At 44.8% G+C, this 27,657-nt stretch overlaps 2 protein-coding genes across 3 annotated transcripts in view; one reads left to right on the top strand and one right to left on the bottom strand.

Annotated features, from left to right (window-relative positions):
• Positions 1 to 729: 729 nt before the first annotated feature.
• hdm (meiosis specific with OB domains hold'em) overlaps positions 730 to 27,657 on the bottom strand; it is a 51,695-nt gene continuing 24,767 nt past the window's right edge. Inside the window, exons 5-12 of the mRNA XM_050173385.3 lie at positions 15,326 to 15,426; positions 14,651 to 14,703; positions 14,481 to 14,573; positions 11,924 to 12,001; positions 7,381 to 7,534; positions 3,204 to 3,396; positions 1,032 to 1,118; positions 730 to 956 (exon numbers count right to left, since the gene is read on the bottom strand). Of these exons, the coding sequence (XP_050029342.1) occupies positions 846 to 956; positions 1,032 to 1,118; positions 3,204 to 3,396; positions 7,381 to 7,534; positions 11,924 to 12,001; positions 14,481 to 14,573; positions 14,651 to 14,703; positions 15,326 to 15,426 (870 nt within the window). The 3' untranslated portion in view covers positions 730 to 845. The remainder of the gene's footprint in view (positions 957 to 1,031; positions 1,119 to 3,203; positions 3,397 to 7,380; positions 7,535 to 11,923; positions 12,002 to 14,480; positions 14,574 to 14,650; positions 14,704 to 15,325; positions 15,427 to 27,657) is intronic.
• Positions 15,370 to 27,657, top strand: part of Usp39 (ubiquitin specific protease 39) — a 27,984-nt gene continuing 15,696 nt past the window's right edge. Inside the window, exons 1-4 of one of the 2 annotated variants that reach the window (XM_055067691.1) lie at positions 15,370 to 15,450; positions 17,392 to 17,790; positions 22,449 to 22,652; positions 23,888 to 24,046. In XM_055067691.1, coding sequence (XP_054923666.1) covers positions 15,433 to 15,450; positions 17,392 to 17,790; positions 22,449 to 22,652; positions 23,888 to 24,046 — 780 coding nt within the window. In that variant the 5' untranslated portion in view covers positions 15,370 to 15,432. Of the gene's footprint in view, positions 15,451 to 16,193; positions 16,496 to 17,391; positions 17,791 to 22,448; positions 22,653 to 23,887; positions 24,047 to 27,657 lie in introns of those variants that run through there. The other variant, XM_050173384.3, reaches the window with a different exon arrangement.

Below are 27,657 nucleotides of genomic sequence, written 5' to 3'. Positions count from 1 at the left end.
CTAAGACGCCGTTTTTGAACTATAAGCGTAACTACAAACTTCTCACCCCGTTGTCGCCCACTGATATTAGTAAGCCGTTGAACACATCTGTGGATATATCTGCTAACTACAATATCGTCTGCATACATTCAGCGTTATATATTGGTTGCTCTACCAATACTCCATTCTGTTTTTGCCAAAGGTTAAACCCTGTGGCTGCTCAGTTTACTTCCCTTTCCACTCCCCTCTTACTACAGCCGATAAAATGAAGTAGTGACAATGGACAGCTCTGTTGCAGCCTTTCGTTAACATCTTCTGTGCTCTCCACACTTAAGCCTTGCCGCGGAATGTGAACTTTACTCTCAGCGTATATATGATTTGGCAGTTTCGTGATGACTTCGTTCACACCTTCCGCTGTCAGAGTATTCCACAAAAGATTTCTGCTATGTTAACATGTCCGCCAGATATCTGGCGCAGACCTTAGTTATCGGCAACGAAATATCGTTGGATTTTCGCTCTGAGCACGAGCTCGCGTGGCTGCGGCGGATCACGCAAATGCCACGGCGGCCGCAGTTCGGTGGGGGTGAAATGCGAAAAAACCCGTGTGCTTAGATTTAGGTGCACGTTAAAGAACCCTGCAGGTGGTCGAAATTTCCAGAGTCCCCCACTACGGCGTGCCTCATAATCAGAAAGTGGTTCTGGCACGTAAAACCCCATAATTTAATTTTTAGTCAGACATCGACGCGTGCGCCATGCCTGAATGCCAGTTTATTCGACTCGCACCTGGCGACTACACTTGTGCCAGAGCGCCAACATCGCAAATGTTCGCGAAGCAAAGACGAGTGCGAGTTGCACTGAACGCCAATTCACACTCGCACGTTGAACACTTTCTCCAAGAACTCCTGCGGTCTGGCAGGGCTGGCGCTGACCACCCTGACGACGGGATCCCTGTTGGAAGAGCCTGCGGCAAAGTTCACCTGCAACAGTAAGGCACACGACGTGTTTGTTTTGATAAAACATAGTAGACGTGGCGGTTTGTGTGCATTCTGTACCTTGAATTGGACCTTGAATCTCTCGAGCAAGAAGTTCCACTTGAGCGCGGTGAGGTCGTTTTCGGATAGGCCCTTGAACTCCTCCACCTTCGCAAGCACACAACGGGACACATGAAAAGGGAGACGAAACAGAAAAAGTTCACCTCCGCCTGATTCACCCAGTCAGGACAACAACAACGCTGAAAAAAGCAGCGCGTTTGGCAATGCGAAAGCTCGTATTCTTTTGTGGGTGCGTCGCCTTCCATTCGGCATAGATGCGCATTTAAATAAAAAGGGCCCTCCGCCTGCAGAAATTGCAGTGGTGGCTTGGGAACTTATCGGCCATAAGCTAGCGAAACCGCTCATGGAGGGCAGCTCGACAAAGCCCTCCTCCTGGGTGGGACCTAACTCTTGCCATCGATGGCGTGGCTTATCAGCAGTAGCGAATTTCAAAAACATGCGCTTCTTGGTAGCGCAACTAAGAATGCCTACACATACTTATACCGCTTATTACACATACCGCTTATTAATGAAGCTAACGAATCTTAACATAAACAGTAAGATTACAAATTGGATAGCTAATTTTTTTAACCAACCGAAGTCAATCAGTCTACGTGAATGGGTACTCATCTTCACTTTCGCATGTAAAATCCGGTGTACCGCAGGGTTCGGTCCTGGGTTCCATATTATTTCTGATCTATATTAACGACATAGGAAACGCTTTATCTTCTACTATAAGGTTATTTGCAGACGACTGTATCATCTACAGACGAATATGTAACGCCGAAGACGAGAACTCATTGCAGGTAGACCTCGACAAACTCGCATTTTGGGTGTTGCCAGTGGCAAATGGAAATTGTCATTTCTAAAACTAAGGCCATGACGTTCACGATAACACATAATCCAGAATTGAGCTACTACACGATTCAGGAAATCCCTGTTGAGAAAGTATCCACATTTAAATATCTCGGAGTTCATTTATCCTCTGATTTGTCTTGGAACGAGCACATTAATACCATAACCAGTAAGGCATCCAAAACACTCGGCTTCATTAAACATAACTTATACTTGGCGAACTCTGCTACTAAGTTATTAGCATACACTACGCTTGTTCGTTCAAAGGTAGAGTACGCATCCATTATTTTGAATCCGCATCAAACCTGTCTGATCGATCAGCTAAGCAATACAAAATAAAGCAGCAAGATATACCACAAAAAAAAATTCTCGCGAAACGACAGTGTTACGTATACCAAGGAATCACTTTCATTGCCCTCTCTTCAAAACCGCCGACTAATAACATTGTTATCACATTTTCACGCGCTTTATCATAGTAGATCCCCGTTCCGCAAATCTTACATTAATGCAGCTCATAGTATTTTTCAGCGGTTTGACCACCCATTTAAAGTGCAACCCCTTTTTGCTCGCACTAATCTGTGCCTTCATTCACCATTACTTTTGGCAATATATCATTGGAACAAACTACAGAGAGAAATTGTATCTGCCATTAACCATGATGTTTTTGTTAACACGTTGAAGGTTTTCCTAAATGTGTGATTATTTCTGTGTTGAGTGCTTACTTGCGTATGTTATTCTTTCTGTATATAATTATGTCACTGGATCTTACCAATGTTCTTTTTTACACGTTTGTAATTGTAACTGGCTCCCCCCCATGTAATGCCCGAATGGGCCTTTAGGATATATGAATAAATAAATAAATACTGCGTACATGCTCGAAGCATGGCATATATCCCTGGGGGAGACAGCTCGCGCACGTTTCTGCGCGTTGTTCTGTCCGGCAGGAGTAGCGAAGAGTGATTTTAGCTCAGGAAATCACCGGCACTTTCACGTATTATGCACATGCGATATGACCATCGGCCAGAGGTCGTTATCACTAAATGTAATAACAGATATACGAACCTCTCTGTGAGCCCTCGCACAACATTGACGGGAATGCCGAGGACAATGCAAGTGGTGGATTTTTTCAGCGGATTTAAGGGGTAATCTTTTTGTTCCAACCTTCCCGCTTTCTAATCTCGAGCGCTAGCAGAGCTCGTTCCACGGTACAAACACAGCATGCGCGCTTCTTCGCTCTTCCCACTACTACCGGCGCGCCTTGCAGTATGCCGGTGGGGCGGCGAAACTGCCGTGAAATCGGTCAACTCTGGCCGCGATCGCGGGGTGTCCAATCCTCACCGTGATTCCGAGGAGTCCCTCAGCCGTGCGTCCGCTCAGGCGTGACCGTTCCACTGATCCCGTGTGGTCCGCCCACATGACTGGGATGTCCAGTTCTTCCGCAGACTGCGGTTCCGCCTGGCCCATGGCCACGGGACATGTCCCGTTCGTGCACAGGAGCTCGCCGGGTCTCAATCGGAAGTTGCAGTGACCGCTGCGTGAGACCACATTGGAGAAACGCGTGAAATTCGGCCTGTGTAATGCTTTATAGGCCGTGAGCGCGCTGTCGACCCCCCCCCCCCTCCCCTTTCTTCTACGTGAACAGTGAAATCTTGCCTTTTGGTCGGCATGGTCTCGTCCATACAAGACCGTCAGCAACAGTAATCCTCATGTTACGTACTTAAAGGCAATTTAGCCGGCATTCGCATCGCTTAAGCTTCGAAGGAAACGCGATCGACATTTCTGTGCAAACAAAGCGAGGGCCGCATATTCACAGCAATATTCTGACGACATGAAGCATAGCGGCTGCTGCACTGAAGAATCCGCTGGTCCGTACGGATGACGTGACATACAAACGAAGCTTCGCTGAAGGTAACGTGCCAGCTTGACAATACCGATCGAAGAATCCTTTCGGCGGTTTAGACTCACTAAGACACTTACTAGGCAGCTGTTAACACAGCTGATAGCGTTGGTGCTTCCCGCTGGGTGTGCTTTCTACGACGCATAAAAAAAATATATATTTCAGGCCGTCACGAACTCTCGCCGAAGCTAACGTGCGCTTAATTGTTTCCGACAGAATTACTCGGGAAGTATATCAACAAGTGACTGTGGCACACGCCCAAATACACTGGACGCACAAGGGCTGACCTCCGCGCAACGATCCGCCGTGTTGGCTCTGCTAAGCACGAGGTCGTGGGTTCAAATCCTGGCAGCTGCGGCGGCATTTCGATGAGGGCGAAATGTAAAAACGCATGTGTACCATGCATTAGGTGCACGGTAAAACACCGGATGATCAACGTTGATCCACAGACCTCCGCTACGGCGTACTTCATAATCACGTCGCAGTTTTGGAACGTGAAAAATCGGGATTTCATTTCGTCTTCCTCTTTTTTTTTTGACGCAACGGAGACATCTACGAAAATATATATAAAGTCAGTCGGCTGACATCAGAGCTTGTGGTTGAATACACATAGTTGGGCTCACATCACGATGACGTAAATGTGCTTAAACGACGCGGGCGAAGGACGAGACACACATAGCTAAACTTTCAACTTGTTTATTCGAAAATCCGGTCGTCACCTGTGTGCACGTGACTTGCGCGCTGCACTCATTGGACATCCAAAAACCGAAGTTCCTTTTCTGCCGACGTCAAAGACGCGTTTTTCCCATTTCATCACATATCCACTTCGCCTCGATGATAATCAAGCCTCGCTCATTGATCGGATTCCGGTTTATGACGGTGCAGCTATCGAATTCTAGATTGCAGCTGCACTTTTTTCGCAGTGCGTGGCGAGATGCCCGTTGTCGCCGTTTCTGACATTATTGCAGTGTTTCTTCAAGCGGTTATTTGGGCAGCGACCGGTATGCCCGACATGCAGGGTGTCCCAGCTAACTTTAGCCAGAGTTTAAAAATATGCGAGTGCCACGTATACCTGGACAGAACAATGGTAACGTTGTTTGCCGTCGCTTGGGGATACTCAGATTATCTTTCATTCCGACTAATTAAATTTTTAGTCTTCATTAATTAATCAACTTCTCAAATATTATAATTAGATGAAAAGTGTAAATGAGAAAATGGTAGAGCGAGATGAAACGCTCCCGATACAGCTTTCCGTTGCTCAATACGTGTTACATGAAAGTGGTTTTCCGAGCGTGAAAGAGGCCCTTACATGCACGCAAAATTACCGCGCGACTGGCCGCTCGAGGCGCTTTGCGTGCATTCGCAGGCTTAATTCTTTCCCGCTTGGGAAAGCACTCTTATGTAGCACGTATTGAGCAACAGAAAGCTGTATCGGGAGCGTTTCATCTCGCTCTACAATTTTCTCATCTATATTTTTCATCTAATTATAATATGAGAAGTTTATTAATTAGGACGTATGTAATTATCTAGGAGGAAAAAAATAATCTGAGTATCTCCAAGCGACGGCAAACAACATTACCTTGGTTCTGTCCAGCTACGTGGCATTCGCGTATTTTTAAACCCTATATATACCATTCTCCAGGAGAGCGGAATTCTATAAACCACGCCCGTTTGACACTCAACGAATTTTACTTCTTTAAAGCCGCCTGGTTGCACTGTGGACCATAAAGTAAGATTAGTAAAAAGTAAAAAGAACTTTCAAACCAAACGCCGTTCTCCTCGCGAGCGTCGCGCTCCCAGACAGAGTCGACGTCAAAAGCGCACAAGTGCGCGTATACGCACATGACAGCGTTGCGACGTCACTCACAGTGACACATGATTCTGAGAACTATTTATGGCAACGTATATCGGGTTATTGGTTTAATCTGTTGCTTTGATAGACGAATTGAAATTAAAAGAAATAATAAAACATACAAACGAGATGTACGCGTGCCCTTGTCTTACTTCGTATCGTATGAGAAGCCAACAAACAAAGACACCAAGGAAAACATAGGGGACATTACTTGCACTTACTAATTGAATTAAAGAAATTATAAATCATTGGCACTGAAAGTGGATGAAAAGAACAACTTCCCGCAGGTGGGGAGCGATCCCACGTCTTCGCATTACGCTTGCGATGCTCTAGCCAATTGAGCTACTGCGGCGCGGTTTCCCCATCCACTTTCTTGGGTATTTGTGTGTTACTACTAGAACTAACCTTGGAAGTGTTAGCCAGCGCCACCACTCACAAACCTTGGCGGCGGATGTGCATGGAACATCCTTTCTGCCGCAGGCGTCACGAGTTCGTGGTCTTTCTGGCTGAAGGCAACTGGTCAATAAACCCGCACAAAAAATCGGGCTCCTCGGTTTCACCCCCTTTCTTCTCGTTCTTACATAACGAGGGTCTCGAATCCGGCAACACTGATGCCGGAACGCGAGAGAGAAAGAGAAAGAAGGCGGGGCCCGTGACGTATTCGTCATGCGATCCTCCGGCTCCGGTATGGGGAAACGCAGGGAAGAAATTTCGCTTGCGGAGGCTAGACGGGGCAAGTGGAGAAAGTGTCCTGTTGGCGGTGACGCTCTTACGTTCCTGGAAGACACGGGGCTGTCGTGTAAATTGTGAATGCGCCGCATGGCTGCCGCTGACAGCTGTACCTAACAGTTAACGGGTTCTGCAATCGCCTCGACCTTCTCTCTCTTCTCTTTTTTCTTTCTTTGTCCCCTCCCCCTTCCCCAGGGCGCTGAGTCGTGCTCCCTAAAGGGCCGCAGAAAATAGCACCTCTTCTTCTTCACAATCACACTCTCTGAAATCATGGGTTCGCGGCACTCTTTCTATCTCTGCTATTAATGAACCAATTTGAAAAATTCTTGCTGGAGAACAATCCTTAGAGGGCTCGTAGCAACTTCCAGCGTATAACCAAAATGTCTTACGTGGCCTGGACCCCTTAACGCCAGCTTAGGTATTGGGGCCACTAGGTATTTTCCCCTCTTGAGTAAACTTCCTTGATATCAGCGTGGGTGCCGTATGCGCGGACTTCACAGCGGCGCCGCCAGAATGCGCACCGTGTCCAGAGGGAAGAGCGAGAGAGGAGCGCAGCTGCCGCCTCAGTCTGCTCGCGTAGTTCATCGCAGATCTTCCGAAATTTAAGTGCGCTTAGCATTCCTAGGGTACTTCACGCACTTTCCGAGGACGTATGGCTGGCTCTTATCTATATATCGCCTGCATATATGTATGCCTCTAACCTCGTCAACTTCTCTGCGGTTTCTGCGATATTTCCACGCGCTATACCCACGTTCAGTCTGCTACGCGCGCCGGATTTACAGGCCACCTATAGACGCGACTTAAAGGCCCACTTATTATAGGCCCATTTATAGAGCGCCACTTATAGGCCACGGAACTTCGGAATGCACGCGATCGCCTTGCGGTGATTCGAGCAATTAAGGAGATTAGTTTTTCCGACAGTGACTGCGTGCGGTGCACTATATGGAGGATCGAACACGTCGCGCAGAGTGCTTCAACTGGAATCCTGAGGGATATACGCGGCACTCGGGGGGAGGCATGCACGCGACATCACTGACCACCGCGACGCCACCAGGCGTGCGCCAGGTCCGTCAAGGTCGAACTGGTTGAGGAAGGCGAACAAGACGCCGCTCAGGGGTGTCATGTTGCCGCTCTGCATCCTCGAGGCCACTTCGCGGTTCACCTGGCTGGCCGTGTACACCGTCGTGTCCACTGCGAACGTCATCGCAGAGCAACTTCACTCTGAGAAAACTTTGCACCTTCTGGGTCTTGTCCCGATGCAATAATCGTCATTTTTTAACGCTGCGCTCGCGGTACACTTCTAGGTCTCGAACGGCATTTGCGTTATAAGCGTACCACAGCATTATTAACGAGAAAATACCGAACACAAAGTTTCAAAGAAAGGAAACTCAAGCTACACAGATGACGATTATTGTTTGGGGACGAGATACGCCCCAAAGTGTGTGACGTGCAAAGACGTGCTTTAGACAGCAACAAAACATGCGTTGGCTCCGCCTATCAAATTAACAGCCGCGGAATGCACAACGACGTTTGAACTGGCGTTTACTTGAAACCAGTGGCGTACCAACTATTTCTCGAGTGGTGGTGGTCGAGGGGGGGGGGAGGGGGGCAAATTGCAAACGATGTCACTCTCTCTCTCTCTCTCTCTCTCTCTCTCTCTATATATATATATATATATATATATATATATATATATATATATATATATATATATATATATATATATATATATATATATATATATATATATATATATATATATATATATATATATATATATATTATTCCGTTTGCGAACTTGCCCGTATGTAATGCTTTGGAGCACTTCCTGTTGGGGATTTTTAAAAAAGCCAGTAATTCACATCAAACACACATGTTACTTTACCATAACATTTACTATGGTGTCCTCCCTCCCTTCCCACCCCTCTTTAGTTCCGCTAGTTTCGATATGGGTTGAGTTCGCTGTTCTCCCAGGGCAACGGGATAAATTTTTTGCTCGCAAAACACATTCATTAAGCTCCGGATCGCTTGCATGCGTAATTTACTGCAAATGTTATAATTTGTCCGCTTTATTTGAACTTTACTAAATATTGCCCATATAGGGGGGGGGGGGGGGGGGACGCCCTTTATTTTCGGCAAATATAAACGAAATGTCTTGTTTAGTTTACCGAGGACATCGCTGAAACCAAGTGGGAACGTGTTATGACGCTTGAAAATAGGGGAAAAAAGAGGACGGCTCAATAATTATTTGAAACGCTTCTAATTGGACATTGAACGTAAAAATATCGCACATTGCAGTTACCATGTCCCTCCTCCCCATTTCCTAAATAATATAAACCTGTTGTAACCTATAGCTATGTCGAGACACTGGAAAGCATAGATAGTGGCCATTTCACACGCTCTAACACTTGAATAATATATATATATATATTTTTTACAGAGACCATGTTTCATCTCAACGCATTTAACTTCGCGCAGAGAGTTTTCGCTCTAAATTCTCGCTAAATTTAGTCCTGGTGGATTTCACAGTTCTGCCAGGGCAGCGGGCTCATTTCTTCTCCGCTCGTTAGACACGCTCATAACACTCTAGAGTGCTTGCATGCGTAATTTATTTTGAAAGCCCCAATTACCCACCTGTTTTGAATTTCACCTACAGGTCATCGACTAGCGTATTTTTAGTCACCAAACATAAAAAGCTACCTCCTTTAGTTCAGTGAGGACACCAGGCGAAACTATTATATCACGCTTGAAAAAGTAAAAAGAAAGAAGATGAGGGTTCAATAATTATTCGTAACACTTTTAAATAAGCTAGAAACGTTAAAGCTAAGCGACAAGTTTCACTTAAATGCTGCATATTCCTTCAAAGTATAAAATATCTGAAACGCAAAGCTCTCTTGGGACATTTGGAAACCTAGCTGACAGCAGCGTGACACTTTCGAACACTTGCTTGCAATGTTTTAATGCTGCATTTGATCAACACGTATTTACCATCGCACATAAGCTTGGTGTATTGTTCCCTTTATGTTCGGAAAATTTGACCTCAGTTGTAGTTGTAACCATGCCAGCGCAGCCGTCTAAGTTTTACACCGCTCGCAAAACAGGCTATAGCGCTATGGATCACTTGCATACATATTCTACTGGAAAATACGCATTTAACCCTGCCATTTGGAACAATTCCTACACATTGGCCATACCATGCCCATAATTTTCCCCTGATATAAATAAGGTACCTTGTTTAACTCACCGAGAACACAGGAGAAACAAACTACGAATTTCGTATGATATACGAAAACACATGAGAAAACGGGAATTTGCTGGTTATCTGCAACACTTGCATTTTAACGGACACTAAAGCGAAACAATAAATCAGTTTAGACTAATAAAGCATTGTTTGAGAACTCTGCGGGCAGTCATATCAAAATAATAGTTTGATTATTAGATGAGAAAATGAAGGTCGAAGTACCAGTATTTGAATTTCGCGCCGAAACCTCGCCGCCGGTACGTCAGTGTGACGTCAGGGATCCCAAGTATGTTTTCGCATTTGGGCCGCGTTGGCTGAGTAAAGGTTCCCTAAACGTGCCATGTTTAATAGTTGGTCCCTATAGAACACGATGTGGTCAATCTGTACCGCTACATAATTAAGTAGGCCCTAGAAGATGCCATCAAAATCCATGACGTTACAGCGACCAGGTGCGGGAACTTCAAGGAGGCGTCGCCACCCGTCTTTCGTTTTTGCGCTTTTTCTGGCTTACCAAGCGTCTTATCGTGGTAAGAGTGGTGTTTTTGGCGTTGTAGAAAGGTAATTTACTGATGCAGAAGAAATCGTTTTTCTCTTTAGTGTCCCTTTAAGTAGGAAAGTAAAAGTTTCGCAACGCATTGCATTTAAGGTTCTCTCTATTTTAACGGAATTTCAATCGTCGATCTCTTGTGCTGTTGTTCTAGGAGTCTGGGAAACATTTCGATTACCGGCAGTATAAAACCCCGAAGCGCTTCAATGAGTAACTTTCTACAACGGCTGCAATGAACCTACACAGAATAAGCACATATCGCTCGTCACTCAGAACATTGCTTCGTACTTCAAATAATTATAAACACCGTGCACCACATATTTTACCGAGGACACCGGGGAAAAACACCTAAACGCCGTGTATAAGGCATAAAAATTGGGAGAAAGCGACCATTTAGTAACGATTTTCAGAGCATATAAGCAACCTACACAGTGCAAATTTTTGGAACACGTTGCCAAAAAGTGGTCCGCACTTTTTCAAGATACGAAATATCTGCTATTATTTCTCCTTTCGGCAAAAAGTAATAGTGCAGCTCTTATTTATAGACAGCCTCAAGATGAAATCGTCAGTCAGAAGTGACACATGCCTTTAGCAAAAAATTCAATTCAGGGTTCTATTGGTATTCAAATGGCTCGGCACGTTCTGCCAAGGTCATTTTCACGAGCATACCTACGATATGTCATGATTACACAATAAAATTTAACAATTATGCCTGTAAAAAGCTTGACTATATGTTGATGGTGATAAGATACTCAGACTCTAACGCTATGCAGGCTATCTCTGGACAAAAATTAAATAGATCCAGCGTTTGATGATTTAACGATTTCATGCCGTAAGGCACACCAGTCGTTGGGCTCGGCTGATTATAATACTTTATCGCTACTTCAACCTCGTCCGAAGGTTAAAGGTAGCAAGCTGATTGTGTTTTCGAATACGGATATGGAAGTCCCACAAAAAATGGGCATGATGCAAGTTGCGCAAGCTGATATTTGTAAGGGCGGAAACTGCCCAGCGCCAGGCGTCCTCCGCAACGCTAGCGTGTATGGCGAATACCACGCGTCCTCCGCTACGGGGCGCCCCGACAAGGCACGAAGCACGATTCTTGCTATCAAAGCAGGGGATGCGTAGTACAGAAATGCATTACTTATGCGGCCGCTCTATTAAGAAAGAAAATTTAGCTTCAGGTGTACTTTTGTTGAACTTTCCAGCATGTAGTCGAAAGTGCCCGCTTTCAAAAGTGTGTGTGTGGGGGGGAGGAAATGACATACTTTGCCCCCCCCTCCTCCTGAAAGTGGGGGGGGGGACAAGGGAGGCACTTGCCCCCCCGGTAGATACGCCTATGCTTGAAACTTGTTTTATGTATTATTAAGTGAAAAAAGGTGGCAGGGTATTTTTCTTTATGGCCGGGGATCACAAAGCTCAAAGCACTACATAGAAAGAAAAAAAAAACATAGACAACGGAGAAAACAAGATTAATATAACAAATAACAAGGTTGACAGATAAACTTGATCTCTGTTAAAACAGCTGCCTAAGCACATTAATTTGTCAGTGCGTCTCATGAAGTTTGTCCTCCTTGTTATTTATTTATTCCTCGGCAAGTTTGAATTCATTCACTCCCAGGAGTGTAGACAGAGTGCTGTGGAGACTAATAAGTCCTTCGTAGCCAGGATGATAGCGACAATTAAGAAGCTGTTCCCAAAATTTTAGATTAGGCATTTTTTCGTCACTGGCCTAATTGACACAATTCAGGCAACTCTGAAGGGAAGCCTATAGATAAAAAAACGTACTCACCGTAGGGTTCCTCGCCGGCGTCATCGCCTACATCGACGCCCTGGATGTAGTCGAAAAGTGCCATTGCTTCGGGCATATCTTGAAAATACGAGGCAATGCAAAAAAGAAAGAAAGAAGAAGAAAAAGAAGTGTGCAACACGGATTAGTTGACTTCACCGGAGAGGTCTGCAGTTCTGTTCGCGACTCTCTCAAGTGAAGCGTTTCTTCAAAATTCGATTTGCATTTATTGGACAGAAGAACGTTGGTTATCAGCCGATAAAAGGAGCCAACTTTCCCCACATTGAATTTCGCACCGAACTGCAGCACCATGACGTTAGCATGACGTCACCGGTTTCAAAGTAGTTCGCGTGCTTTGGCCGCTTTTGTCCGTAAATCGTTCTGGAAACTAAATTGTGCTTTTCATATATTGTTAATTATTTTGCGTGATGTTCTCGTGCAACTCAGTAAAAATGTATTGATTGATTGATTGATTGATTGATTGATTGATTGATTGATTGATTGATTGATTGATTGATTGATTCGCTGTCCAAGCCCAGCAAATCTTTCAGTAATACTAGAGATGGTCGTAAGTGGCCAGAAACGCAACATAAATTTACTGTACGCGACGGCACTGGGATGACTCGTAGATACCGGATGCATATATCACTGCGATTGGTGATGCATTATGTTGCAGTAAAGCAGCGTGTAAGCTGGAGTATAGCTATTGGAGAAGAAAGAAAGCACTCGTGCAACCTACGAAATGTACAGGCGTGCAAGAAATGTTCGGGAATATAATTGTTGTTTGTCATCGAGCGCCTTCATTTCAGAAGCAGCGTTGCATTGGTCGTCGGCAGTATGTATATATCAAGCTTATAACTGCAAGAACAGATCTCAACGGTAGCGAACACCCCTTACAAGGGTGTGTATAAACACCCTCATTTTAAGTATGCTTGAAAGGTGCCACGAGAGGTGTACACCTATAAACACTCATTTAACACTCTTACGGGCGTTTATCTGTTCACTTATTAGCGCGGGAACTTCAAGCCAGTCTTTCATTTCTGACACAGCCACCGTTTACAGCGAAGCTGTTAAGTGCTAGTTCCCCCAGGATCGTGTCCGTGTGTAGGCACAAAATTCCGAAGATAGTGCAATGCCGGGCCGACCCGCCGCGGAGGTGAAGCAGGCGTTAAGCACTCCCCATACCTGCGCCGATGCCGAAGATGATAGTGCAATGCCGGGCCGAACCGCGGCGGAGGTGCAATTACACAGCTTCGCTGGTCATCCTTACTCACAGAGTGGAAGGGTACTGAGTTTTTTCGTCAGAGCAGGCTTGGCAAGCCAGGAAAAGCCGCCGCAGTGGCTTAGCGGCTACGGTATTGCGCTGCTGAGGTCGCGGTATCGAACCCCGGCCGCGGCGGCCGCATTTCGATGCGGGTGAAATGCAACAAACGTCAGTGTCCTTTGGATTGGGGGCACATCTCCTGGTGGTCAAAATTAATCCGGAGTCCGCCACTACTGCGTGCCTCACAATTGTATCGTGATTTTGGCACGTAAGACCCCATAATTCAATTCAATCCAAGCCAGGAGAGACGCTCTCGAAAAACTGCTGGCGAATCCTCTCTGGGATTCCCACATTAGGTCGCCATGGCTTTTGACAGCGTCTACTGGAGTGTAGTCAATTGTTTCCCACAGACAAGCACTGCATCGCATTCTAAAGAACCCAAGGCTCAACCGCGAGTGAGTTTCCAGAACTTCTCTTGCGCCACAGGCGGCCCCAGAACGAGAAAGGCATATACTCTCTGACACGTGGCGTCACACTTAAGTGCCGGCGCGTCTTCCGCCATATAAATGAAGGCAGACCTTTTAAATAATTATTGACCAGTCTAAACTTATTTAGTGGTATCGTCCCTATAAAGGGACAGAAGAATAATTTGAGCTGTATCACTTAATTATGCTTCAACAATGCCAAAAATGATGTTATTACATGCAGTGAGAGGAGGCACAGTAAGCCAGAAAAGACGCAAAAGCGAAAAGCAGCTGACGCCGCCGCCGTGAAGTTTTCACATATAAGCTCGCCGAAACATCACAGATTTTGACTGTTCAAGCCTAATTACGAGCAGAAGCGACAGCGCGAAGAGAAGGACCACAGCACTGTGGTCGGTGGTCGTAATCATGAACCAGCCCAAATGCGTGCCCTTCTGAAGCCTAGTTATCATCGCTAAAGATGGGCTGCACTGCATTCTAAAGGAGCCAAGAAACTGAACTTAGCAAGTTTCGAAAACGTTTACTGTGCCACAATGGTCTAAACACGAAAAAGGTGTACAATATGCGTGACGTCACATTGACGTGCTCTGGCGTCAACTTTAAAATTGGCGTCTAATTAGAAAAAACAAAAACAAGTTCCGGCTTTATTTCCTCTTCTGGTATAACATGAGCGCCTTACTGCACAATTAACGGAAATATATAGTTCTGAAAGAGTACTTTATCCGGGAAAAGTGGCTTTAACGATTACCCCTTTAACACGTTGTCCCTTTAATATTTCTCGTGCAGAGCCAAGCCGGTCGGCGTTCTCTCTCACCTGGATTGACGGTGATCACTGTTCTCCCGTCGGCGGACACCGTGAGCCCGAACACGTTGCCGAGTCGCACCCGTGCGTCGGCGATGTACAGCACTGCCCGTTCATGCGCGCGAACGAACGACTCGGTGTTATTGCATCACCCGATCGGCAGCACCAAGTCCGTCTCTCACCTGTCTCCTTGGCCTTCCACAAGTTCGACAGGTGGATCAGTTCGTCGTCCCACCTGAACAGTACACAGAGCACCTCGGTCACTGTGTAGGTACGTACGTATGCGTGCGTGCGTGCGTATGTATGTATGTATGTATGTATGTATGTATGTATGTATGTATGTATGTATGTATGTATGTATGTATGTATGTATGTATGTATGTATGTATGTATGTATGTATGTATGTATGTATGTATGTATGTATTCAGCGATAACGAGTCAACAGTTAATGAAGGCAAGGAAAGCATAAGTGTATAGGGAACTAAACTTTTCAGACCGTAGGTGAGTATTAACGTAAGGATGGACTTCACATTCTTAATGAATGAGTGAGAAATGAAATTGTTAAGCAGTTGCGGCTCTGTTGAAAGCGCCACCCAACCTCGTAGCGACAGCTTTCCTTCGTCCACCCTCTTGGGTTATATAACAAGTCTCGGGGCACCGTGCCCAGAGGCGTTAGCCGGTGCCATTGGAAGTCACAGCGGCGGACGTTGAACGTCCACTAAACAAGCGTTGCATTAAAGCGTAGGCGTCACATGATCGTGTTTGCTCCGCTGCTCCTAAGTACGTTAAGACGCCCTGATGCTATAACGCCGCGCACGCGGTATTATATAATAGTGACGCCAAAGTGGTTGCTTACAATGTCACCTTGAAGCCGAGGTGGGATTGGTCACACACGGTGACGTCTACCTTCTGTGCCTGTCTGCCGTCCTTGGTCGATATTGGGGTGACAGGCCCAACCTGCGAATGACAGAAAAAGGAGCAGTAAGTATTTTATGCCTTCTGCTTATTTCGTAGACGTGCGATATAGAACAAGCTGGAAAATAAAAGCATCGACGTGTGTGTCTGTTTGTTTGTGAGATGTATACACCGTGTACATCCCACGTGTGTGCATCAGACTCGCCGGGGAAAAAAAAGAAAAAGAAACTCAAAATGCCAGGTTTGGGCTGCAGTCCCCAATTTCAAGTTACTTTCGTAAGCAAGGACTGTCGGCTGGCCTTTATCGCGCAGCCAGAGGAGTATATGCACGCACTGCTTCAAATTGCGCGCGCTGAATGGCCTCGATTGGCTCCAGAAAGTCGTCGCTGGGAGATGACATTTGAACATCACCTATGCTTCCGGCTCCTGCTTCCTTGTGTTGCTTTCCATGTAATCTCATGCTAACGGTTGTTTTGGAGTTGACTTATTAGTACCCATACATTTAACCATGCCTTTAACGCTCTGAATGCATTAAAGCATACCGTAAACGCACGGCCTTCGAGATTTGTTCTTGTCAAAGAGAATCCGTCAGTTACGCTTCGAAATGAATTGCAGTGTCATGAAGTTTGATGACGCTTCGTAAACACAAATAGCTTGCATATCACTTTCTGTTTGTGAGAGCGCTCAGCGACCAGCAGCTGCGCTGTTGCAGCCATCGAGTGCCGAGCAGTGCCGAGGCCATGGCCGAGGGCCCGAGGCAGACTGAAGCAACGTTGGACTGAAGTTCCTTGACTAATCAGCGGCATCGCGAGCGGCATCAATGTCTATCGGGAGGCAAAACATGGCGGCCCCGGCGGACGCGAAAAAGCGTAAACTGAACGATGAAATCAAAGCAGGCACAACCAGCCGAGCTGCCCACCCGGCGGATCGGCCGAAGCAGCGCCGCAACTGTCCCTACCTGGACACAATCAACCGAAACGTGCTGGACTTCGACTTCGAGAAACTCTGCTCGGTGTCGCTTTCCCGGATCAACGTGTACGCGTGCCTAGTCTGCGGCAAATACTTCCAGGGCCGTGGCACCAACACGCACGCCTACACGCACAGCGTACAAGTGAGCGCGCTAGTTTTCCTGTGCGTATCCGTAAGCACCGCTGCCACAATGGGCTTCTTCGATCGTCCCTGTGTCAGTGCACACCGAGCTGCGTGCTCTCGAATTCTGCTGTGGTCGATCGGTAATGCTCCAGGAGAGTTTGCTCGCCCGAACCACTTACCTTGGTGCACACATGTAGAGTTCATTGACGATCGAGTGCGAGCGAGGTGTTTGTGCTCAATTTCAGATGGCCGCGTGCTTTAGCTTGCATGACCGGCTCCGCTGTTGATGACGTTTATGTCAAGCAACCGAGGAATGGACCTTTAGATAGGGTCAGAGACGCATGAAGGGACACCCGGTTGCAACAACCCTCGCTGCACACATGTGTCTTCTGTCTACGTACACATAAGTATACACGTGCAACATACTGTGCGTAGCACATCATTATGCACTGTAGTTCGATCCGTCGAGGTGTTCACTCTGACATAATTCTTTGCCTCTCTCATTTCTGCGTCATATTGTGCAGAAGCAAATAGTAAACGTCGGCAGACAGCCGGCGTCCTCTCTTGTGGGTTATACTTGTTCGACCCATCTTTCGCAATGGAAACCTAAACCAACTCGCCCAAATGTGTACTCTTGGTAAAGGTTGGCATATCAGCAATTCACGACTGACTAACAGCGTAGATGAAACAAAAACAAGGAAAGTGGCAAACAAGTGAAGAAAACAACTAATTTTACAAGAACATACTATTCGAATGACAGGCAAGATACCCATAACCCTCATTAGAAAACCTCTCTTAAAACATTTCAACATAGTTAAATCTATGCGTTCTTTTTACAAAGATTCCTTTGCCTTGCGGATCTCTGTACAAATCCTTTGGCGGGATAAAAAGCTCGCTGGTCTATTCCCAACGCAGGTGAGCCACCACGTGTTCCTCAACCTGCAGACGCTGCGCTTCTACTGCCTTCCCGACAACTACGAGATTGTTGACTCATCCCTGGACGACATCACATACGTCTTGCGGCCTACATTCACGAAAGAGGACATAGTCCGACTAGACACCAGTGACCGCCTGTCACGCGCCTATGATGGGACGACCTATTTGCCTGGCATTGTGGGCCTCAACAACATTAAAGCCAATGACTACTGCAACGTCATTCTCCAGGCGCTCTCTCATGTGCCCCCACTCCGCAACTACTTCCTCCGCGAAGAGAACTACATGGTCCTCAAGAGGCCTCCTGGTGACATCAACGTCCTCTTGGTACAGCGCTTTGGCGAGCTAATCCGCAAGCTCTGGAACCCAAGGAATTTCAAAGTGAGTTCTTGCTGTGAGCAAGTGTCGCAGGTCCTCACAGCCTCAACACTCGCACTTTTCTTTTCCTTTTTAAAATGTCATATTCTGTTGGAAATGTGTTGCATGTATTCAAGTGTTCTGCTGACCAGGACGTCTCTATACTCCACATTCATGCCAACACATTCGTATTGTGACATACAAGTTTTCTTTCTCCTGTACATAGAATGCATTCAGAGCTTGGGGCAGAAAATATTCTATGCAGCAAAAACTGTGTGTTCATTATGTGCTTTGTTAAAGGGGCACCGAAATGCCTTTTCATGGTGCCAAGAACTTGGTAAGAAAATTATAACTTCGAGTCTATATACAGTGCTGCTGCAAACGTGACAGCAAAATTTTATTTCACTGCATAACGCAAGGAGCCTGCAATCTCAAATAATAGATTGCTTGCTGCTTTCTCCTGCGGCTCTTGCCACCCCTGCTCTTATTTTGCTGTGTATAACATTATTCAGGACACTGCAGATAGAACAATGACTCATAGATCCCACCTATTTGGCAGTTGTACATGACCATGATTTACACATGAGCAAAAGCTCATGTGCACTCTTCCAGATCTTCTAGAAGACAGCGTTGTGCTGGTTGTTAATGCAACCTTCCTGTCCTTCCAATACTCCTTTGTTGCTTTCAGCCACCTTTGTCACACACCAACCATGAAATATTGCCATAAGTTCACCACAGAAAGAAGAACATTTAAAAATGTAGCAGTAGACAGGACACCACTGTTCGAGCTGCCCCACCTGAGGGAACTGATGAGTTGGGAGGGCATGGGGAAAGTAAACATTGCACTCTTTATATCGCCGTTCATGTGGCATACTTTTGAAAAATTCCTTCGGGACTGTATTCATTGAACATTATTGCTCATACAAGTGTGCTTCTCAGAAGGACATGTTGCTAGGCTAGTAGGTGCTTATTTAGTGATATGATGTAGCGCGAGGGAACAACCACAAAGAAGAGACACAGAATGCTCATGTGTTTCTCAGGCTTTAAGAAAATTGTTTCAGGGCCCCTTTCAGCTATAGGAACTTTATTACTTGCTAGTAAGGGCACACTCACGTAGACATTTGACGGAGGTCACGCAGCCAACCACGACTGGCAGCCAAGGAGCAACTCGTGGCTGCCTATGTTCACACCAGTGCCTATGTTCACACCAGTAAGCATGACCTACTTGACGCCACACTGAAATGTCTCACAATGGTTGCTGTTCACGTCTGCTCACACCGCCATCGCCACATAAGATAGGCTTCAGCGTATACATAAATCCTGCTCTTGCATCACTAAGTGGTTCGGTATGTTTGCAACTGCAGTTGCGGGAAAAATCGAGCAGCGAGCAGCTGGCCCAAAAATAGTCACATTTCAACCAAAGCGACCATTTGTGAGTGGTTTCATTGCGACCGACTTGAACATGCGACTTCTGAAAGTTGTCAGTGTGAATGAGCGCTTAGAGTGCATGTCAAGTTAAGAAAAAGAAAATTAAAAAGAAGTTGGAACAAGTGAAATGACCTTTTCATTGCATCTATGACATGGAAACTTTGTCTGCTTATCCTCTGCATTCACCCACACACTCTGTAAAGCAAGGAGAGTGCATGTACTAGATTCTGACCCTGCTATCATTGAAGTTCCAGGCACCATAGTTTTGTAGCACCTGTGACAAGATGAACTTTCTGATAATAGATGCAAAGTACACGAGTAACAAGTTTTTTCTTCCTTACAGACAACTCTTAAGTTACTCAGGGTGTCTATCAACCGGGAAAACCGGGAATTCTCAGGGATCTTTAGTGGTCTGGAAAAACTTAGGGAAATCTCAGGGAATTTTTGCCTCTATCAGGGAAGATTAGCTGTAATTTTGTTGAAAGGGTCGAAAGTCACGGTAATGCTGGCTCGAGTAACAGACAGGAATCGTAATGAATCGTCTTTGACGCCCTGTCGTCGGCTGGAGGAGTTGCCAGTGTAGAGTCAACGACCGACTTTCCGGATTCCCGATAATTTGGACCACGTACCCCATAGAGTCAATGTATCAGAACGTCTGAAATTTCGGACGCAAGAACTCTTTGCCGTCCGATTTTCCGGACGTTCTGCATGACCGCAGGTCCGAAACGGCATTAATCAAAGCCACCACCGCTGCCATTTTGATTGCCTTGCCGCCTCGAACCGGCGCTATCGCACTCAGATCCGCTGGCAGCCGTAGCCACCACTGCGGCAGCGCTACGCCTAGCTGCTTCGACGTTCGCTATTAAGTTTCTTGCCGTTCGGTGCCGTGTTTCTTCATTTCTCCGCTGTCAGCAATAATTTTGGCTTTGAAGCTCGGAAAGCACGGTGCATTCCATAATGCTGGTTCATGAAAGTTAGTTTTGCCTCGGTACAGTTGTGTGACGCGGTGAAGCATTAGCAAAAGTATTGCGGTGAAGCTTAACAAGCGTAGGAAGGGTCCATTGTCATGGGACACAGTATGTATTCCTTAATTTTACACGCGTGCACCTGCCCTCTCGTGTCACAGTAGGAGCACCGCTATGCCTAATAAGTGCACTGACAGGCGTTCAGAGCTTTTCCAGGCGTGCCTGTGTCGATTTGAGCCCTTAAGAGCAGTAAAAGACATGCATTTATTTTTTCGGACTGCCTGATTTTTCGGAAGTTCTCGCGGCCCCTAGGGGGAACCGAAAATTGGACGTTGACTGTAAACTGACCAAGAGTATGCTTCAAATGGTCCGTAGTGCGAACGCGCGATAAAAGGAGCACGAGAACAGAAAGGACCGACGCATTGAAGAATGAATGGGGAATGAAGTATGCGAGCGCTTCTTTGAAGGAGTCTGAGCTCAAAAAACACTCTTGGCTGACGCCGAGATGCAGGTGTCCCTCATACAAACCAAAATAAACTCTTTAAAGCAGTGAAACACAACACTGAGGCGTCGTGCGCCGGCTGAGAGTATGTCAAGACAGTTGAGGTTGACTTACGAACTGTTGAGAGAGACTCTCAATTGTGACAAAATTCGGACCTCATACCACTGAGCTTGCTATCAGTTGGTATAAATAGCTCACATTCGAAAATATTTGCTTCTGTATGCATCTCCTTTTTATTTGTATTTGAGAATGTCTGACTCGATTTGACATTTTATTTGCGGTGCATTTTACTAGCCCCTCCCTTCTATTATTTTTTTTTATTAACATAAACACTACTCCTTAGTATTCAAATTGGATGAAGTCGGTTCTTCTAAAAAAAAAAAATTCATATGCTTACTAAAGGGTGACAGCATCGGGCGATATGGTTCCAGCCCGTCTTGACATAAAACATAGTTCTGCATCTCTCAGGGAATTTCGCAAAGGCACTCAGGGAAAACCTGGAAAACTCAGGGAATTTGGAAATGTCAACTTGGTAGGCACCCTGTTACTACACTGCTGGCATACCCCATCTAGACATGAGGCAATTCTGTTAGCTGGAAGAGTAGTTTCACCCTATCTCTTGTACCTTCGGCAGACGACACCAGAACAAACTGGAAAGCTTTATTTTTTCAACAAGTTTTATGTCTTTAAGCTTGCGCACTATGTCAGAACTCCTTTCAGATACAGATACAATATTTCAGACACAGGAGCAAAATTCACTATTTCATATAGATCTCCTCAATATTGTCACAAACACATTGTTTTGCTTTTGCTGGTGACCATTATTCACTGGATTATCACTGTTATCTAGTTGTGGCTCGGTGCAAGACTTGATTACTGTACTGAAATTTGTTGATATTGTTGTTAATTTCATAGCAAGGGTCTTGTTCAGTCTGATTGTGCACAATGACATAAATAGTGTCGTACATTCTCAAGCATATGTCAGCACCAGTGATTACTCTGGATCATATAGGGATGCTTGTATAAATAGCAGATGGACTTGACCCAACAGTTTAGATATCGACGACTATGCTTGCCACCATCGTTATGCTATAAACGTTGCTGTTCTTTGTGGGCACAAGTTCACCCAAGAAAGAGTGAGATACTTGATTCACAGTTTTGCCAGTGTTACTTGTTTCACCATCACTGCAACACTACAGTATCAACCAGCCATTCAAGAAATTTGCCTGGTCTGAATATTGGTTGCCGAAAACAAATAGCCTACTACAAGGCCACATACTGGCTCTACCAGCAACTGCTCAAACTTTTTTTTTCCCATGTACTATCGCACTCATTATGAGCTACGATGTGAAAGCACTTGGCAAAGCGATCGCGTGTTGTAGCTTATGCTGAGCACGATACTATTACCTACACTACAATCATTCTCTTAGATGTGGCATACCAACAATTCCAAATTGTCACAACTGTTAGGCTAACAAATGTTTATAAGATTGTGTGCCATGCATGCCCACCTTCTACGTGTCAGTAACAGATTAGGTAATGGGCACCAATACTCACCATTGTTACTGAGTGGCTGTAGGGTTCTGCTGCTTAACATGAAGCTGCAATTTGATTCTCAACCATTGCAGCCTCATTTCGATACAGATAGAATGGTCTGAAGCATTGGGTACACGTTAAAGAACGTTGAGATGTTCATTATGGCCTATTCTATCTAGTCCTGATCAGCTCAGTGTGCCCTTTGGTTTTGCTTATGCATATTGCTTTCTTTGCTATGCCCGTTCCTGCAGGCACATGTGAGCCCCCATGAAATGCTGCAGGCTGTGGTGTTGTGCAGCAAGAAGCGCTTCCAGATCACGCAACAGGGTGACCCCATCGACTTTCTCTCCTGGTTTCTCAACAGCCTGCACATGGCACTCAATGGCACCCAGAAGACCAGCAGCAGCATTGTCTACCGCACATTTCGCGGCGGCATGAATGTCTACTCACGCAAGGTGCACTTTGCAGAATAACACATTTTCCTGCCTCTTCTGCTAGTACTGAGCACAAGGTCTTAGGTTCGATACGTAGCTGCAGCAGCCGTGTTTTTATGGGGTGTGTAAAAGCACCTGTGCCTAGAGCATTGGACCCATGTTGAAAATGTTGAAGATGATCAAATTTAAACAGGCAGCCCTCCACTGCAGTGCCTCTTATAACATAACTATTGTCAGGCTTTGGGGCATTAGGATCAATCATTCAAGTCAATCTTAATAAAACAACCATAAATGCATGCATTATCATTTAAGTACTGCGAGGTGCTAAACACTATGGTAAGCAGGGTCGCCATCTGAAAACAACTGGATGGATGGATGGATGGATGGATGGATGGATGTTATGAGCGTCAACTGTTTTGTTGTTTTGCTGCACTCTGGTGGTGATATTGTTAATCATTTTCATTAGTACAATGCAGTGGACATCTGAATATTCATTTACTCCTATCTTCTTATGCCTAGCGTAACCCATTTCGAATTTCTTTTTTTTGTATTTTTTCAATATGTATTTCGTTTTAAGTACATATTGCAGTAATGTTCAGTTATAGCAGGAGTGGACGAGAAGCACAAAAAAAAAAAAGCACATGAAGTTCAAAACTGATGCAAAAGCAACTGCAGCCGCACAGCATACAAGGTTACCCTGATTATATATTAACTCAAGGCAACATCCATTGCTAAGAACAATGAAATATAGGTAAAATGCCTGGTTACCTATGCACTCAGCGCTGTGCTAGACACTATGCTAGAGCTTTTACAAATTCAGACAGCGACAATGGCCTAGTTGTGACAAGTAATTAATTATTACTCTTACGCCTAATGTAAATGCATTTTGTATATCCTCTTTCTTGTATATTTTCTCTCACACTCTCTTTTTCTTCACCTTATTCAAGCAAGACGTAATGTTTGCAGGAATATTGAGGTTTACAGTGATGAACTGGGGTCAAACAAGAAGTGTTGTGGCTCTGATGAAGATAAGCACCCTTAGAACATTAGCTCCAGTGAAATTCCTTGTTAAACGACTCTTGATCACTTGACCATATTTAGTTGCATTTTGGTACAGATTATGTTTGCTATATAAGCTATGATATTTTCAACGAATCATGGGTGTGAGTCAGTTCTCCGTGTTCATAGTTTCTTTCTATTCCCGCATTTGTAGTTCTGGTTTCCAGTGATGAACAGTGATGTACTGTTTTGTCCAGGTCATTCCCGTGGAGATGACAGAGGCTGAGAGGCGGGCTGCTCTGCGCACCACGGAGTATGACGAGAAAGTCGAGAGTACTGGCTTTATGTACCTGACCGCAGACCTGCCTGCACAACCTCTGTTCAAGGATGAGCTTCGGGAGAATATCATCCCTCAGGTAAAACCAGTGTCCCAATACAAAAGCACACGCTCCTTTGTTGGTGACTTCTGCAGTTTCTGTGAAGCGTGTCAACAGCATTTCAGACACCCCATTGACTTGTGAAGTGTGTGAAGCAGCTAGACAGCATCAGCTAGGTAAAATATTATTGCCCTGTGCGTACTTGAGAGCCCGTGAAGCTGTTCTAGATGTGTTATACCAGGGACACATTAAAAGAAAGCTGTCATTTAGGTCTGGGCCGTTTCTGCAGATAAGGGTAAATGTGCTAATGAACTTTTTAGTTGCTAACTTCAGGGCACATATTGTAATTGCAGAGTTGAAGCAAAGCAGTAAAGTCATGTGTGCTTGGCCAGGAATCCTATGATTCACACCACTTTAGAGATACACAACTTTAAAATGTGCTATGAAATACATTGGCATTCCAGCGAAGTTTCCCATAAGCATGCCTCCAGCCCGCCGCAGCTATGGCGTAGTAGTTTCGGCATTGCCCCGCTTAGCCCGAGGGTGTGGGATCCAATCCCAGCCACGGCAGCCACATTTTGATGGGGGTGAAATGCAAAAACACTCATGGGTACCGTGGTCTGGGTGCACGTTAAGGAACCCTAAGTGGTCAAAATTAATGCAGTCTCCCACTGTAGTGTGCCTCATAATTGTCTCGTGGTTGTGTCACATAATACCTCAGAATTTTTTTTTAAGCATGCCTCTAACCAGTTCAGTGTAATCTTAACTAGATTGCAGAGACAGTTTTTAGCAGGCTTTGGATATGGATATTCCAAAACTGCTGCTAGTCGGGATCTTCAAATTTGTAATTACAACATGTACCCTAATGTGAGAAAATGAAAAGTTAGCACATTTCAGTTAATTAGCAAAGCTATTGTTGATATTTTTCTTGCTGATAATGTCTGCCTAGTCACGTAGTCTATCTGTGAATACAGTAGTAACCTAGTATGACTAATTTTTAATGTTCTGCATAATAAAGAACATTGATGTGCATTGAATATGAATGCTTAATTGTGTGCAAACTGCTCTTATGCGGTGATGTAGAAAGCAACCCTGGCCCCCCTGTTCAGGAAATGTTCGATAAAATCATGAAATCCCAAACCATCATACAGCAGGAAATTTCGGAACTGAAAGCTTTCCAAAGTAAGCTAGATATATCTCTCAGCTCCTTAGCAACTAGACTAGATCGCATAGAACATCTGTTTGGCGACTTCAAGGCCGGTATTGAACCACTTGCTCCAATCGAACAGCATATGAATTCGATAAAGCAGTCATTTTCCAAGCAACATCAAAAGCTCACTGACCTGGAGGATCGCAGTCGTCGCTCGAATTTGATTATACATGGCATAATGGAAGATACCTCTGAAACTGAAGAGGAACTTAAAGATAAGGTGATTTCTGAGGTCTCTGAAAAACACCTTGGTGTCTCAACATCATCCATTGCCCGTATACATAGAATAGGAAAAGCAAATAACTCAAACCGACCTGTAATCGCATTCTTCCAAGATTTTAATGAAAAAAAGGCCCTGTATGCAAATGTTAGTAAACTTAAAGGTTCGGCTTTTTCCATACAAAATGATTATTCTAAGGAGACACTAAGAAAACGAAAATTGCTCTGGGAATCTTGCAAAACCGGAAGGAAGGATGGAAAGAAGGCTTATCTCATTCATGACAAGCTCAAAATCGGCAACAGCATGTACGCTTGGAACGATTAAACTTAACAACGGATTAGCCTTTCTCCCCTCTCTTCTAGTAACTCTGATTGACAGACCACCTTAGATAACCCAGCTCTTTGTGACCTTGTTATCTTAAACATAAATGCCCAAAGCATAGTGAACAAAGCAACTGCCCTTGAGATCGCTCTGTTTACTCACAGCCCTGATATAGTTGTTATAACCGAGTCTTGGCTTCACTGTAATATCACTAATGATTGCATCTTTCCTCCACCATACACTGTATTTAGGCGTGATAGGGGGTCACGAGGAGGTGGCGTAGCCATTTTACTAAAACCGAATGTTTCCGCAATAGTTCTAAATTCACCAGAAAACCATGAAAGCCTTGCTCTGAAAATCACGTATCTTGGCTACACTTTCATCTTATGTGCACTGTATAGGCCCCCTAATTCAGATCTGGACTATGTGCATAAGCTGCAGGATTTTTTGTTCAACGACAGAAATAAAAAATTTATACTTGCAGGGGATTTCAATCTGCCAACCATAAACTGGTCTAACGAAAACCTTGGATGTTCTGAAAATGCTGACGCTATCTATGATATAATGTTGTCCCACAACCTTCAGCAAATAGTCACTGAACCAACTAGAATACATGGTTCTACTGAGTCAATCTTAGATTTAGTATTCATAAGACGCTCTTTTTGTGATTACACAGTATCTGTTCATGATGGGATATCTGATCACAAGTTAGTAGTCGTATCTTTACCTGTAGTCCACGGACGTATAGAAAAAGCAAAGCATAAGAACGTAAAAGATTATTCAAAAGCACTGGATGAATCCATCCTTGATTACTTGGAATTGGAAAGCTTTGAGGGAGCGAGTGTCACACAGTTATGGAACACGTTCAAGGAACACTGTAAATATTGTATTAATAGCTTCATCCCCGATAAGAAGAAGCGCTTAAAGAAACCAGATCCCTGGATAAATCGGCACATTATTCACCTAAAACGAAGGCTTAAACGGCTGATAAAAAGCTAAGAACGCCAGTTCTAGTCAGTTAGCTATTTCAGCAGAAGAGCTTTCTTCTGGCATTAAATCAGCAAAAGCACATTACTTTACAGAGAGTCTTCCACAATTTATACGAAATGATCCCCATAAATTTTGGGATCACCTTCGAACTTCCCACAAGCAAATAAATCAAATCACTGTGCATAACAACGTGATTACATGTCCTCAATCAATTGCTACGCATTTCAATGCCTACTTTCATTCTGTATTTTCTGAAGAAAGTGCCAATGAACATGTGTTTGACCTTCCACCTGAAGAATCAATCACTGTATCCTACGAAGGCGTTGTTGAGTCCCTACTCCGGTTAGATACCAAAAGTTCGCATGGTCCAGATGACATACCAAACGCCTTCTTACGCCGTTATGCTGAATCATTAGCTCATTTCCTAACAAAAATTTTCTGCTTATCCTTATTGTCTTTTTCATTGCCCCCCGACTGGCTAACAGCCAGAGTTGTGCCTGTGCATAAAAAGGGGACTGCGCGTGTTTAAGCAATTACCGTCCGATTTCTTTGACGAGTACCTGCTGCAAACTAATCGAACACATTATCGCTAACCACATACTTGAAATATTAACCTCTAAAGGATGCTTGTCTCCATTTCAACACGGCTTAGGAAAGGTTTTTCAACTGTCACGCAGTTGGTTACTGCTATCCGTAACTTTAGTTCCGTATTAGATAAATCTGGACAACTGGACATAATTTTTTTAGACTTCAGCAAAGCGTTTAATAAAGTTCCCCATAATAAACTTATTGAAAAACTGAAATTAATAGGCGTGCCCTTGACCTTAGTAAGCTGGATTGCTTCCTACCTACAATATCCAACACAGTTTGTGGATATTGGTGGCATCTCTTCCACGTTACTTCCAGTGA

The sequence above is a fragment of the Dermacentor andersoni genome, chromosome 8, assembly GCF_023375885.2.
Source record: "Dermacentor andersoni chromosome 8, qqDerAnde1_hic_scaffold, whole genome shotgun sequence".
NCBI classification, from domain to species: domain Eukaryota; kingdom Metazoa; phylum Arthropoda; class Arachnida; order Ixodida; family Ixodidae; genus Dermacentor; species Dermacentor andersoni.
Note: the sequence above shows the minus strand (reverse complement) of the source record. Positions and strands in the feature narration are given on the sequence as shown.